Raw genomic sequence first — 15,545 nt, forward strand, 5'->3', positions numbered from 1 at the left:
CCTGAATCTGCATGCATACCATATAGATGTGTGCATACCATTGTGTCCCTGTCACACTAACCCTCTTCATTCAGGCCTATACACATCATAGAAATATTTATGCACAAGACAAAGAAGCAATCCAAAACTAACCCTGAAACATGAAGTGCACATGTTTTTCTGGACACGGTGAGACAGCGTTGTTTGTTATTGTGTGCTTTCAAAGAAACCTGCTCCAGTCTTTTGTTTGGCTTGACGCTGGAGCTCAGATGGATGATGTGTTGTTATTCAGATGTGTGTATCCACAGAGACAAGCATTTCCATCTTGTATATACACATGTGTTTAGGAAACAGAGAGAGAATAGGGCAATGTTTGAGACTTGGCTGCAGTGTGTGGTCACAGTGTTGCTGGATGACCAGTGTGTGAGTCCACTCATGTCCTCTGTGTCATAAAATCAAAGCATCAAGGCTGGAAACACTGTCTTATTTTGTTCTAATTGCACAATGTGCTTGTGTTGACATGGAGTTGTTTTAGTTACACAAGTTATTGAGCCTTATTTTATTTTTTTCAATTTATTATATTTGGGTCCCATTTTATTTGGGTTGTGAATGTAAAGAATTATATCTTTCTTGAGAACGAATGGTTTCAAAAATAAGGATTCCCATTCTTCAAAAAATCTTATATTTGTGACTCTGGAGGCCCTATCAGTCGGTAAAGTGTGAAAAAAGATGACTCACTGATGTTTTTGTGGTCCTCCTCAGTCTAAGTACAGGCAATGTTGACTTCCGCACTCACTGGGACGTCACGATGCGCTAAATTCCTGGAATTGTTGTCTCGCGGAGCTCCGCTTTGTCCGTAAAACATGAGAGAGTGCTGGCGAGGGCAACGGTATCCGAAAAAGTTCTACTCTTGGCTCCACAGTGCAGCACAGAGTTCTACACAAACTTCCAGCCTCAGAGGATTTATCTGTCCAGTGGATACATGTTACAATATGATGGCAATGTGCTTGCTAGAGACTGCAAATGATCACTTTTCCAAATGCTAATGCTGTTAGCTCCCAGTAGCCTCTGCGGCTGATGTCATTTCCCGTCTCTTAAGTTTCGTTGTCGTTTTTTTTTTAAGGTGGACCTAAAGAGATATTACTAAACAGAGCGTTCTGAACAGGGCTGTTTTGGCATGTGATTGAACTGCTGTGGTGCTTCATCCTTATGGTATTTTGACCAAAGCATGTCACAGACATGTTCATTAGGACACAAGGGAACTAGGTTAACTTGGAGAAATAGGGTATAATATGAGTCCTTTAATGGTAGTTTCAGAGAACGTGACCAATTGCTTTTATGAGTCTGCATTCTACTGTGAAGATGAAAGATGTTCAAAAAGTGTCTGATAGACGTGCAAGGAAAGAGCAGGAGACAGAAAGACAGACAGACAGGAAAACCTTCAGTGAGCAAAGAGAAATAAAGACAGATGGATGAAAGGGAGAACTGCTGTGAACTCCAACCTGCACTCTGGATGCCCACTTTGACCTACTTTACTTTCCCTCCCTCTCGCTCGCTGTCGTTTTCTTTCTCCGTCTCCTACTCATTTCCCCTTTTCTCCTTTTCATGTTGGACAAGGAACAAAAAAGAGCGGTTTGATTCTGTCCTTCGGAGCTGAACATGTTACTCTCCTTCCCCACGTCTCCCTGCCTTGTCTTTCATCTCCGTTGACACAATGTAACAATCCACTTTTTAAATGAAGGCTACAGTGAGTTTGGCGCCACTGCCGTGAATGTAATAATGGTTTCTTCCACAAGGGAAGGCATCATTACGCTGCATGTGATTGAAAGGATGAATATTGTATTCCAGAAATCATTTCAGTATGAGGTGTCTGAATTCATTGTTAAGCACATTTAACAAGATTAAACCTGGGTTTGGCTGGAAAACCGCCGAGCAGATGATCCATGAGGCCTGGAACATTTCATTCTCACTTTCTTTAGAGTTTGTTATGCATGCAGCATCTGTTTCAATGATTGAGTTTGCATGTTTACTTTCATACAAACTAGCAAATTCTCACACGGATAGAGGCATTTACTTTACTGACTGACCATCAAGGTTATAGTTAAAGCGCTGGAATGTGCTTCACTATGTCAGTCTGACAAATGCGTAGCACTCATTCCAATCCTATTGCTACATTCCTGCTGAAAGACAGCATTGATATGTTTTCCAGTTTAATCTGCAGCAGGTTTAATAGGATAATGGCGGTGAACTCGTGCTCCGGCGTGATCCCCTATGCTGCTACCAATGCTCATATTGTTCCTCTTAACCTACTACTTGTAAATGCTCCTTTCTGTAAGCTGAACTTTGATCAAACGACTTAACACTTGAAACTATTAAAGTGTGAGGATGTGTTTAAAGGCCCAGTGAGTCATCCCTCTAAATTCATCCTGCAAGCAGTGCCAATTCTCTTTTTTTTTTTTATCACTTAGTCATTTAGTGAGATCTTCCAGCAAATTATGGCTTTTGCCCAAAGAAATTTCTCATTTATGTGCTTATTCTGCTTTCATTTAGTGCTACGCCAGATGTGTTGGAGGAAGTGAATCACCATTTTTTGTCGTTTAATACTTTAAATGCAAAGATAGTCATTAACTAACTAAGGACATGTGTGTGTCTCTCCGACCACAGACTACCGGACTGGACCGTGTTTCACGCAGGTGAACAACCAGATGTGTCAGGGACAGCTCAGCGGAATCGTCTGCACCAAAACCCTCTGCTGTGCCACCATTGGCCGAGCATGGGGTCACCCCTGTGAGCAGTGTCCAGCCCAGCCACATCCCTGCAGAAGAGGCTTCATCCCCAACATCCGCACCGGAGCTTGCCAAGGTCAGTGTGGTGCACGTACAAAACTCTCTCTTGCTCGCGCACACACCTTACGAATTTCCTTATTACCTTCTTGCTAACAGTGATGAATGAGGACACACACACAAGCGAACATATACTGTACGGCTACATACCATCACTACAATAAATACTGTAACCATTACTTTGTCCATCATCATCTCAGCTGCATATCCTACCAATAACATCCTCAGTCCATTCTTGGAGGGTGTTTATGTTCATCATGGACCGGATGCCAGAAGCTGTGTACATGCTTCTATATCTACTGCAAAACAGTAAACAGGTTCATTTGTCTGTTGTATTTAGGCGTCACTGTGAGTAATAAATGCCCTCTGCTACTTACAGTATGTCTTTCTCAAGTTTGAGTTCATCGTCATTCCAAGTAAACATGTAGCTTAAATGACAGATCCTGTGATCTCTAATCTTAGGAGACGTACATTACAATAAAGACTAATTATAAGAGAAATGTTTTCCTGTTTTGTTTTGTTAATAGAACACTCGTTTGCACTTTACTAGACTATTAGGATTTGTGTCAAGGCTGTAAAAACTGTTGTGTAATGCCCTCTGAGGGACATCATCAAGTACAAAATTACTTACTTCTGTGATCTTAGTTTTGGCTTGGAGGTTTCCAGACTTTTAACAGAAAGCCTGCGGGGGTGTGCAGTTGAAAAGTAGTAATTTACAAGGAGCACTGTGTCTATTAGGAGACACAGCGGAGTTATCTAATGGAAGAATACCGTCCAGTGTAAGCGTGATTCCTTTAGACCATTTATTTCTAAATGTCTTCTTACAAGTCTTACATGTTTCCTCTAACTTTGTGGAAATGTAAATTGAAATTGCTGTTCACGTGTCTTTACTGTTCTTCACTATCACAGCATAGACCCAGATAATATAATCAAACCACTCAAAAGTGAACTCAGATTTCCCCCTTTTCCATGAACATTCCTGCTGACAGTGTTCCAGGCCAGACTCGCTGTGCATACCTCTCTAATAACCTATGGCCCTGCTCAGACTAAGCAATAAGATTGCATCAATATTCATATGACAAATATGGATGGTATGTTTGTCCAATATGAGACCAGCTAGGTTGTTTTTTTTGCCCCCTTCCTGCTCCCCTCACATGGACACACCCAGCAGCACCCCAGGCACATTGTGATGAAGATGTCATGAGCACTGACTGTATTTGCCTTTTTTTTTTTACTGGGAGTTTATAACTTTTAAAAATCCCATTGCAAACAGATTTGGCTGATCATAGACTGTATATAAGAATCGGACGTAGCCTTCCAGTTTGAAAAGTAAACAATCGGAATCGCATTTAGCCTCCAATCAAAAATAACTCAATTTGAGTGGAAGTCTATGGGAAAATGAGCCGCAATACTCACAAGATTTATGTGAGCAAACAAGAAGTTAATTGTCCCCATCGTTAGTTTCAGCTCTTTTCATTTGAATCAAAAATAATGAGCAACGGAAGCAACCTGAAAACTGCCTCCCCCTTTTAATCTGTGGGGCAGATGTAACCCTGATGATGTAGACAGGGTGGATGTTAAAGGACAGGATCAGAGTCAGGTCACCTCTCACATCTTCACAAGTGTAGCTGTAGAGTTTCAGCTCGACCGCAGTGACCTTTTCTTTGGATGTGGCTCAGACCAGGCTGTTCTTATGTTAGAAGTATGTCAGTGTGAAGCCAGAGATCACTCATCTCTCTGTTGCTCACATTCTTCTCTCTTACTCTTTCACCGTCTTTTCCTGTGCCTTTTTTTTCCTTTTCCTTCTTTCATGAATCTCCGTTTCTGTCTTTTCTCCATCGATCTCTAATCGTCCTCCCTCGCTCTCTTACACACTCATACGCTAAAATAGCTTGTTGCCAGAGAACCTAGAGCAGCGTCTCACTGGCAGTAGCACAAAGCAAACATGACCATGAATCCAAATGTAAGGATTTCTCTCCAGGCTCCACATCACAATGTTGGCCAGCGTTTTTTCCCCCCTCTCTCATGTGCTTTGGCAGAGAGAGTTCTTCATCACTAGTTTTCATCATTTCTTCAGTACAAGGATTAAAGATTGAATGCTTTATGGATGATTACAAACAGGCTGTCCACACAGTATTTGTGCATGAGCATGCAGGTGTGCACACATGTTCACAGGCTTTGGGGTTTTTCTTGAGAGTAGCCTTCATAAAGCCTCGGTGTGTGTGTGTGTGCGTGTGTGTGCGTGCATGATCAGACAGCATTTTATAGGATACAGCCAACTGCATATCCTCAATACTGGGAAAAGTGACTCACGTTGAATGCTGGGAAAAGCGTACATTTAAAAAGTCATTTCCTGTTGAAACAAGAATTAAAGTGGGTCTTTCTGGAAGTCTGTCCCTCAGTTACTTGTAGTTACATTTTCTGTGTAAGGTTATCAAAGTTCTTGCTCCCGGGGATTTCGCATAGGGTAAAATTGGGGATTTTGGTCTTTGGATGTGATGCCTGCACATTGCAGGATACAGTGTCGACCAAAAATAGTACAACTACACGAGACTATTATTGATAGTCTCAATACAACTGAGAACTTTGGGTTGACCATGTTAAATTATAAGGTAACTAAGCTTTGGGTGGTGCTAAAGCCAGTGCCGTGTAGATGCAATCAAACATTTGTTCTTATCTGTACATTGACCAGTGTGTTAACACCTTCCTTCTCTTAGATGTGGACGAGTGCCAGGCTGTGCCAGGCATGTGTGCGGGAGGTAACTGCATCAACACTGTGGGATCGTACGAATGTAAATGTCCCGCGGGTCACCGTCAAAGTGAAACCAGCCACAAATGTGAAGGTGAGTCTCTGACACACGACATAGCAGTGCTGTAATAGTTGATTTGACACGATGACATTAATCATGAGAACTGAAGGCGTTACGGTCACCAAATTAAAAATGTGTTCAGATAAGTGTCATGGAAAATGATGTCCATCTTGATTTAAATCATTAGATGGTCACTTACAGGGGAATATGAGAGAAGCTGAGCTGACTTTCACACAACGTCTTGTATGGAAAAAAAAAGCTTTGGAGACTAGAGCTGGATTATTACACGCCATTATAAGCCAAGCCATTATAAGCCAAGCCATTATAAGACACGGTCTTCCTGCTCTGCTGTAGATCCACCAAACATGAAGAAATTATTCATTACTATTGAATTATTCATAATTTAGTGTGTGAGACCAAATATTAAAAACCCATTGGTTTTGTTTTAGCAAGTGGAAATGATTTAAAAGTCTCAACTGAGACTTTGGTGAGAGTCATGGACTGTACACTTTATAATAACTTTGGAGTTTGCTAATGTAATATGACAAACCTCTGAGGACATTTTTAAGAAACAACATAACTAGATAGAGTTGTATACAATGTCGAAGGTTAAACAATCTGACAGTTATTCAGGCTGATTTTGTTTCTCTTGGAGTGAAACTTTTTTACAGGATTACAGAAAGTGTTGCACAAGTTATCAAAGCATGTTGTAGGTAAACTCTTCTTTTATTCATTTGTAGCATGGCCACGATCTGTACCACATACTTAAAAAAAAAAAGATTCATGAGAAGCAGTTGTTGTGACACACATACAAAAAAGTGATTTATGTCTCAGTGAGTGAAAGAGGAAACTGACTTCACTAATTCACCAAGTCAAGGTTGTGTTTTTGGGCGACTGCCTTGTTGTGTCAGGGCTTACTGTAAGGAGTGAATGAGCATTTCCAGAGAAGGCAGGCACTGCGTAAGAGGTTTGGGTGTTGATATTGAGCAATTATACGGCATGAGAAACAAGGACAAAAAATCCACCAGAAACACACGTTACAGAACTTAATCAGAATTCTGACACTAAAGTCCTCACACATCCATGGTCACTATTTTCTGCTCTTTACTCCATGATTGTGAGGAAGGAAGATAATTTATCTGAAAGTGCACACTTTTAAAAGAGTATAAAATACAGTATTTTGGCAAACGATAAATATGATGCCAAATAATTCTATAATATATTGTACGAGCATTGGCACACATACTGTGTATTTTGTATAAGCCTTCTTTTGACAAAACTGCTGCTGCTTAGTTTTCTCAGTAAAAGTAAAAGGCCACCCACACACCCAGATTTTCAAATTAAAACGCATAAATTATGCCCCAGATGTTACTGCAGCGGTTTAAAGCCCCCGAAAGGAAGGCGTTTGTTAAATACTGCGGGTTCGGTTTTTAACATGTAAACCTTAAAAACCATGATGGAGTGACAGTCATTTGTTTCCTGATTGGTTTTCGTTGGCTATCGGTCTGAATTAATTCACAGCTGAATCAGCTGTGAATGAAAAGCTCTTTTAAAACACTTGCTGTTTCAGTTTCTCCTCGTCAGAAGTTGTTGCTCTTACTTTTCATCTTTGTTGTTTCTCATTAGAAGAGCTTTCTCTAATCAAGCACATGGCAGGGGGGTAAAATGTGCTTCCTGTTTACACAGGCTCGCACATCCCCCAGTCATTTGATATATGTTTTTATGTGTGTTAGTATAGATGCTGATTCTGGAAATGCTCATATGGATGTAGCCTTAGCTGCACAATGTACTCCGGTTCAGCTCTGGTACCGACGTGTTGGTTTTAGGATTTATCGAGCTATGTGATTTCACCCACGGAGAGCGAGAAGAGAAAAAAAGTTCAGTGTTGGTGGAGCTTGTTAAAACAATACATCGCTTGTGTGAAGATGTGTGTCTTAAGTCACGGATCTGCAGGAAACCGCTGTTTAGTGAAATCTCACAAATAACCAGCGCAGGTCCTTTGGGGGAAAGCTTTAATTGACATGCCCTTCTAGCTACTGCACAAACAGCCTCACCCCAGTGCTTTCACAGTGAAATTAGTGAGGCTTGGGAGTAGTTTAGATAAAGTGTGGTTAATGTGTCCTCTGTTCTGATTGTTTTGGGGCACAACAAGGCACCTGGTTTTATAGCCAGCTTTTAGCCCTGACTGTGCTTAAGTGTCTCTCCTTTCCCCCCCTCCTCCTCCTCCTCCTCTTTCTGCTTCTTGTGCTTCTCCTTCCATTTTCCTCCCATAAATACAGCCCTTTGGCTGAAAACCAGCTGTTTATGCTGAACAAAGAAACACTGACTCAACTGGGAGACTTTCTCATTATGCACGCAGACCTCCCTGTCGCCCTGACACCTGCAGATTCTCACGCACTCGCTCCGCACTCACACACGACACTTTCACACGTCAGGATTTAGATGGAAAGGAAAATTAAATTACACACATACAGTAGATTAGCAGATTTGACGGCGTTATCACATTTATGACATTTATTCAGGTGACAAACAGTTCCCTTTGCACACACACACACACACAGTCAGTCTCACAGTGTAATGCCTGTGCGGAGTGTAATGTCTGGCGTGCTGTTGTTGGTGCTGACACGAGGTTCATTTGGCCGTGTGCTTTTACAGCTTTAACTACGCCCTCTGCCACTGGTGTCAGACACACAGTCAGCAGAGGAAGAACCAGCTCAAAGCTTCCCATCACGTATCCACTCTAAGGTGCAGCAGGCACATATACTCTATGTAAGAATGATACATGGATATAAAGGAACGGACTCTTTACTCACAGAAAGACAAACACTAGCACATTCTTCACTTTTCCAGTGACACACACACACAAACACACACACACACACACACACACACACACACAGTTCACTCAGTCTGAACTTATTCTCTAATTATGCCTCACAGTGGTGTTGTAATTACGTACGTGTATAAATAAGTGTCACATCATAAAAACCCAACACCTTCTGGAACTTCCCCCGTCGTGCAGCAGCGAGGCGCCCTCTCCCTGAATATTCCAATATAAAAACGTCATAAACCACACTGACCCTGCCAAATATCATGACCAGGTACTCTCATGTGTTGTCGCCATTTCTGAGACATGTTTAAATGCGATTAAGCCGATTTATTCACTTAAACAGGATGTTTTGCTCATGTACTTTACAGTTGGCACTTTTAACATTGAGGACATAAGGCTTGAACTAATTTTCCAGCACACACATTTAGTGTGTACTTTGTTTTAATATAAAAACAAATATCTGTTAGATTCATGAAGCACGGGACGTGATTGGTAGACCGTTGTGTCCGTTGTGCCAACAGATGGTAGTGACATGAGGTTTGCCTTGATGTTGAGAGTGGAGTGGGAGCTGTATCTCAGCCATGGGAAGGATGTAAATTTGGGACGAATCATCAGTAGTGCACCTTTGAATCAGGGGGTGTTTCGGCCTCTCAACACTAGACACCTTCATCAAAGGTGGCCAGCTACAGGGTGATCCCATGCCAAATTAATCGATTATTTATCGATTACTCAATTAATCATCAACTATTTTGATAATTGGTTTGAAGTTTGTTTCATTAAAACAAGTTTTCAGCTTCTTTAATGTGAATATTTTCTTTGTTTCTTTGCTCCACATAACAAAGAAATCATTCAAACCGAATCATTTTGGTTTGTGGACAAAACAAGACATTTGAGAACATTGTCATTTCCAGGTTTGACAATCACTAATCAACATTTTTTCTGACATTTTTTGGACCAAACAATTAATCAATTACGAAAAAAATCGTGAGTTGCAGCTCTAATGAGTATTGCCTGGTTATTTAAATAGCAGCCCAAGGGACTATGCAAGGCAGGGGCGTCCTCTCCCCTGAGTCAAGCCTAGAGCTGACCGCATACCTGACTTGTGTTCTCAAGTGGGAGGTGGGTGGGGGGTTAGTGAGCAAGTCCTGCTGTTCTTTGGGCACAGCAAGGATCCTTCCGCTTGACCCATATCCACTGGCTGCTTCTTTCGGGTTCACGATTCAGAGACTGATCTAATTGTCTGTTCATTGATACTGAGGTCTTTTAGCAGCCTAATGGCGGAAGAAGCCACAAACCTCTGCATCCCTCTTCAACCGGATAGACTTTTGCCTTCCATCCTTGTAGTTGTGCGTCTGCTGCCAGTTCTGTGTAGCACAGTTTCTTGCACTCATAGGCCTCTTCGGTTGAATTCTACCATGTCTGGCCTAAGGGTGGTCGCTGCAATCTCAGGTGGAAAGATTAGTTGCTGGCTGATACCGACTAGCATCTTGGCTATGGCTAGCTGTCCAGCTTCTTGTTTGGTAAGGGGATGGTTGGGCTTACTCTGTCTCTCTCGGACGAATATTGGTGCTGTGATGGAGTTGGTTGCTCTCAGAGGCAAGGGATTGCATAGATTTCAAACCACTGACATGAATTCACACAATGCTGATTTCTGGTTTAAATCTCGTGTCAGGCGGTGAGTATTCATGTTTTTGTATGTGTGGTGACACAGAATGATGCGTTTTGTATCTCAGCCGATGGAGGGAAAGCGGACGCATAACAGCTACACTTGTACTTGTACAGTGCACGCTCACCTGTGAGGTGGGGGTTGGGTTGTGACACGAGCGGTTTTTTGGTGACAGAAGTCACACACTGGAGCTTTAAGTGCAGATTTTATAGCTCATGTGTTTGCTCAGGTATAAAAAAATAGCCACAGACTGAGGATCTAATTACTTTGTTTAATTTCCCCAGAGGAAATTGAGTGAAATAAACTTTTACTGCAGTGCGCTACTGCATCTCTCCAAACAAAGGAAATAGGAGCTTTGAAACCTTTTTGGCTGCATTAGTCACAGATGTGATCTGATGTCATTTCTGATGTAACTGTGTATGTGTGTGTGTGTTTCAGATGTTGATGAATGCAGCACCATCCCCGGTGTGTGCGATGGGGGAGAATGCACCAACACTGCTGGTAGCTACGTCTGCACCTGTCCACGAGGCTACATCTCCAGCACAGATGGTTCCAGATGTGTGGGTGAGTATTACACACATTATCAGGCACCCCCCCCCCTCTCTCTCTCTCATTTCTGATTTCCCTTTACCCCCTGGCTTCACATCTGGTCTGTAACTTCCCTCTCTCCATCACTGCTTCCTGTGATTGGAGTTCTGATGACTCAAGCTGGCTCGTAGACCCGTGGTCACCATGTGCAGTCAAACACACTTGCACGCACTGTTTGGCCATTGCAGCATTAATCTGCCCTAATGTTAGTGCACCACTGACTCACTCACACACACACACACACACACACACACACACACACACACACACACACACACACACACACACACACACACACACACACACACACACACACACACACACACACACACACACACACACACACACACAAACACACACACACACACACACACACACACACATACCTAACTGACATGTCCCATGAAACACTACCAGGTGTTAATGTAATCCTGAAGTCCTCACTCCTCACGACAGCCACAATCAAACACAACCAGGTGTTAATATATCTTTTCAAGGTTTCCTTCTATGTTTCATTGCTCCAGTAAAAAACAAAACTATTGTAGAAAAATGAAACCACTGGACTTCTCCAAATGTTTCCTCTGACTGTTATTCAGAGAGTTAACCTGTCCTCCTTCATCTCAACACGAGCAGCTTGTTTTGCAAAAGAAATGCTCGAGGAAATTAGTTGAGGCTGCAGAACTTCCTCGTCCCAAAATGCCAGATTGTTTTTTTTCCACACATGCACGTATAAAACAGGGTGAAGGCACATTGACTGATGTCAGGTTAGTGTTTGAAACTGGAAGTTCACAGATGTCGCCTGCAAACAGGTGCCTATTGGACGCTGTCAGGCACACTGGTGTTCACTCTGATGTGCCTTGTTTTATCGTCTAGTTTGCGTTAAATGGGAAATTTACATTAAAAAAACTGATGGGGTAAAATAAAGAGGAAATCAAGAGCTGATGGAAGACAAACTTTTGGAAATAATATGTTTTCCTAATCATAGAGCATAGTGTTGGGTCCTTTGTGTCTATTTTGGTGCTAATAGAACATGAATCATACAGTGAATCAGTGTTTTCATCACCCAAACTCAAGATTTTTCATCTGTCTGTGTTTATGCGTGTCCACATTTTTTTTCTCTCCTTTTCGTCTTTGATTTTCTGGACTGATACATCATTCTTTCACTGTATTTCTCAGTAGAAAGCAAGGATCATGTTCAGCAGCACCTCAGTGATTTACAAGAAAAGTCTCTGTTTACTTTGGAACTGTGCTCATTTCTGTTTCCATTTGGACATTTTCTCTTGTTCCATCTCCGCTCTTTACTCTTTATCTCTGAAACTAAGGAATTCTTTCACTCTCGTCATCCTTATCTATCTTACCGTTTCCTCTTGGCCCCATTTTGTTTTCCTCCCAGTCCCACTCACATCTGGATCCTCCACCTTGCTTCCCTTAGTTGTGGTTTCCAGTTGCTCTTCGGCAGCTGGCTGAAGGGAAAGAGAAAAAGGGAGAGCAAATAAAACAGGTGCCAGACACAACCCCCATATATCCTTCATCCATCTCTGTCCCTCTTCCAAAATGAACTGGAATTGTCGGAGACAGGGGCAGAGATATGTAAATCCAAACAAGTCCAGACTCGGCCAGGCAAGATCCAAGCCATCCTTTGGATATTTCAAACCAGTCAAAAGTGCAAACATGGGTTTGGAAACTTGGAAAAATAAGTGATGATTTCTTGCTGTCCCTCACTCTATAAATGCACATATTCTGGACTTGAAGCTGTACTATGCAACCAGGTGTTGTGTGAGATGTACTGGATCATGGTGTAGTGAGCCAGTGGGAGGTGTTGGGGGGGGTCTGACTGTAATCAGAGCTTAATGCCCTGTCACACAGTGGAGGCTCGGGGGGGAAAAACAGAACTGTCCAGTCAGTCAGTCAGTCTGTAAAAACACCTCGCCAAATGAAAGCATATGCTCATGTAGAGGAGGAATACCAGCGAGCAAACCACCGTCTGGATCCAATTTAAGTCATCGTCATCCTCATCAGCAAAACCCCACCCACGCAAACCCCCTTCTCCTCCACCAAACCTCCAGCACGGCCGCTGTAGTGGGGAATTTTTGGGTCGAGTTTCTGGGTATTTATGTGTGTGTGTGTGTGCATGTGTTTGAGTAGATAAGTAGTGGAAGGTGTATCTCCCTTCGTAAGGACATACGTGTGTGTGTGTACTGTACTTGGTGATCTCAGTCAGAACAGCAGCCTCATATTCTTTATAATTGGCAAGAATTGCTCCACATGAAACTCATTAATTCCAGACTGCTGGCTCATTAGTGAGTTAATCGACTTGTGCCCCCTTTACTTTGCTTTCCCTTTTTCTCCAACTTTTCTATTTTTTTTCTATAAATGAACATAAAAGTCTCTCTCACATAATATGTTGCCTGCTTTGTAAAATAATACACGCGCATTGGAGAGTCCTCGCTCTCTGTTTTCCATTCCATTTACTCCATACACATACGCTCATTGAAGCTCAGGCCTCTCTCTCCTGCCCCAGTGACCCTGACCTGGCAAACTGTACCAAATAAGAGCCCCTTTTTGGAGGCCCTTCAGATGCCTGCAGTCAGCCGAGACCCGAGCCAACCTCTCCCACCGCTAGCCCATTAAGACGCTTCCTCTCCCGCCACCATGAAAAAAGACAAGCCAGACTTCTAACTGCACCGCTGATTTGAAAGGAGCTTTTATTACACGTTACCTTTTCCCACGTATAATACAGTGTTAGTTCTCGAAATGTTACAGACGGTGTAACCTGAAGTCTGTCTGGCTGAAACTTTCATATCTGTTGCCCGTCTAACCACAGTCAGTCAGTGGTGATGTCATAATGTAATATATATTGTGTTCAGACATCACTGCAACAAAGTCCTGGCTCATTAAATTACTGTTGTAGATTTGTTAAGATAATAGTAGGACTGAACAGTTTTAACCCTAACCCATTTCTATTTGAGTCCATTTATTTAACATTTACATTTTTTTTTTTTTATTGATGCCCATTTCAGGTATTACAAACTTACAAAGTATTTATCCTGAGCAAATTCACTGTATATTAATACCTACTTGGCAATATAACGTATTTTGATTCTGATTCAATCAATAATCTGAAGCTAGACTTAAATCAATTATAATGCATATCAGTAAAATAGCAATTTTTATATTATTTTTCAATATTTTCCCATACTCATTTATTTTTTAATTTTTTTGGGCCTATTTGCCTTTAATGATAGTATAGTGGAGAGAGACAGGAAACAGGAGGCAGAGAGATGGGGAATGACACGCAGGAAAGACCGCTTGGTGCGGGATTCGAACCAGGGTCGCCTGCAGCGAGGACTACAGCCTCTTCCCATACTCATTTGGTCTCAGATAACAGTGGAGCAAAACTAGTTGCCAAATATAAAAAAAATACTAAAATATTAAAATATCAGAAAAGTATTTGATCTATATTTGAATTTTCTCCGACTTATCAAGTTGGATCTTGGCAGAGAGAGAAGGTAATTAGAGACATCCTGTTGTCCAGCTTTCAGCTCCTAATAAATATTATGGACTACAATTGAATGCATATTCTTGCGTACAGTAACAATTCTTAAAATAATGTATTTTGTCATGAAGTCAGTGATAACTTGGAACATACAAACTTAATAATGAGATATGTAAAGCAAACGTGAGCATGACGTCCATGTGTCTCTCCCTCTCATTCAGACCAGCGAGTGGGCACCTGTTTCTCTGCTCTGGCTAACGGCCGCTGTGCTGCGGAGCTGAGCGGTCAGCACACCAAGATGCAGTGCTGCTGTGACACGGGACGCTGCTGGGCTATGGCTCAGATCCCTGAGATGTGTCCTGTCAGGGGCACAGGTAAGTAAACACGCAAAATCCACATTTAAATACACGCAAATCCAATGTTTCATACGCAGAAAAAACCACACAGGCCCGACCAACCATCTGTGTTGTCGCAAACCAAATGATGACTGTACATTTAAGACACAACATCCATCACTGTCGTCCTCTGTTGACACAAATCGGGGTTCCCCCCTCACTGGAAATGTTGATAATTTTGGCACGAGGACATGTGGAAAAATTATGACACGTCTGTAGTAAATGGTGTTCAAGCCAAATGGAAATTCAACACGGTAATGTTAAACCAAACAAGAGTGACTTTGTCAAAGAGAGGCTGCTTTGAGTTTGTGTATGTATGCATGATGAGATGAGCGGGGTCAGAGCACTCACCCAAAGTGACGAGCATGATGTCATGAGCACAAACTAAACAGAGAAAGATGGAAAGGATTTGTGCAGAGATAATGGCCCGTCATCATTTCTTCCTCTGCGTGACATTGTGTGATCCATAACTGATCTTTCTGCACCAGAATACGATGGGTGTGTTTGATTTATTGTGACTGCCAGACTAACACGAGTACATACACAAACATACTTGCATACTCTGCATATGAGTCATAGGTGCAAACATCTCAACATATACAATATATCTGCTGTAATGCCACGCACAAGTAGAACTGAACAGATCATCATCTGCATCATCTGTGCCCACATTTTTCCTCTTACTACTCTGTCAGGCTTCGTTCCAGTAAAAGCAAAACTGGACCTGGTGCAAGTCTTACAGTAGACATTAGACACTCAGCTTTGTAAGAAACTTAAGAAAAAATGACACAAAGTGCATGTCATAAAGTGTAATGACATTTTGTAAAACCTGGAACACATTTAGAAACACACAGTGTTAGAATTTCCAATGCTTTGGTGGATTTGAAGTGTTTTAGACTGAATTAGTGTTTTAATCCTCGTAAAACTGCTTTAACAAA

The 15,545-nt window shown here is 41.9% G+C and overlaps 1 protein-coding gene across 2 annotated transcripts in view; it reads left to right on the forward strand.

Moving 5' to 3' along the window:
* fbn2b (fibrillin 2b) overlaps positions 1 to 15,545 on the forward strand; it is a gene marked incomplete at its 5' end in the record, with an annotated part of 59,835 nt that overhangs the window by 22,046 nt on the left and 22,244 nt on the right. For both annotated transcript variants that reach the window (XM_083887504.1, XM_083887503.1), the window contains 4 exons: positions 2,644 to 2,841; positions 5,540 to 5,665; positions 10,567 to 10,692; positions 14,434 to 14,586. In XM_083887504.1, coding sequence (XP_083743630.1) covers positions 2,644 to 2,841; positions 5,540 to 5,665; positions 10,567 to 10,692; positions 14,434 to 14,586 — 603 coding nt within the window. The remainder of the gene's footprint in view (positions 1 to 2,643; positions 2,842 to 5,539; positions 5,666 to 10,566; positions 10,693 to 14,433; positions 14,587 to 15,545) is intronic.

The sequence above is a fragment of the Microchirus variegatus genome (assembly GCF_963457635.1).
Source record: "Microchirus variegatus genome assembly, chromosome: 4".
In the NCBI taxonomy this organism is placed as follows: domain Eukaryota; kingdom Metazoa; phylum Chordata; class Actinopteri; order Pleuronectiformes; family Soleidae; genus Microchirus; species Microchirus variegatus.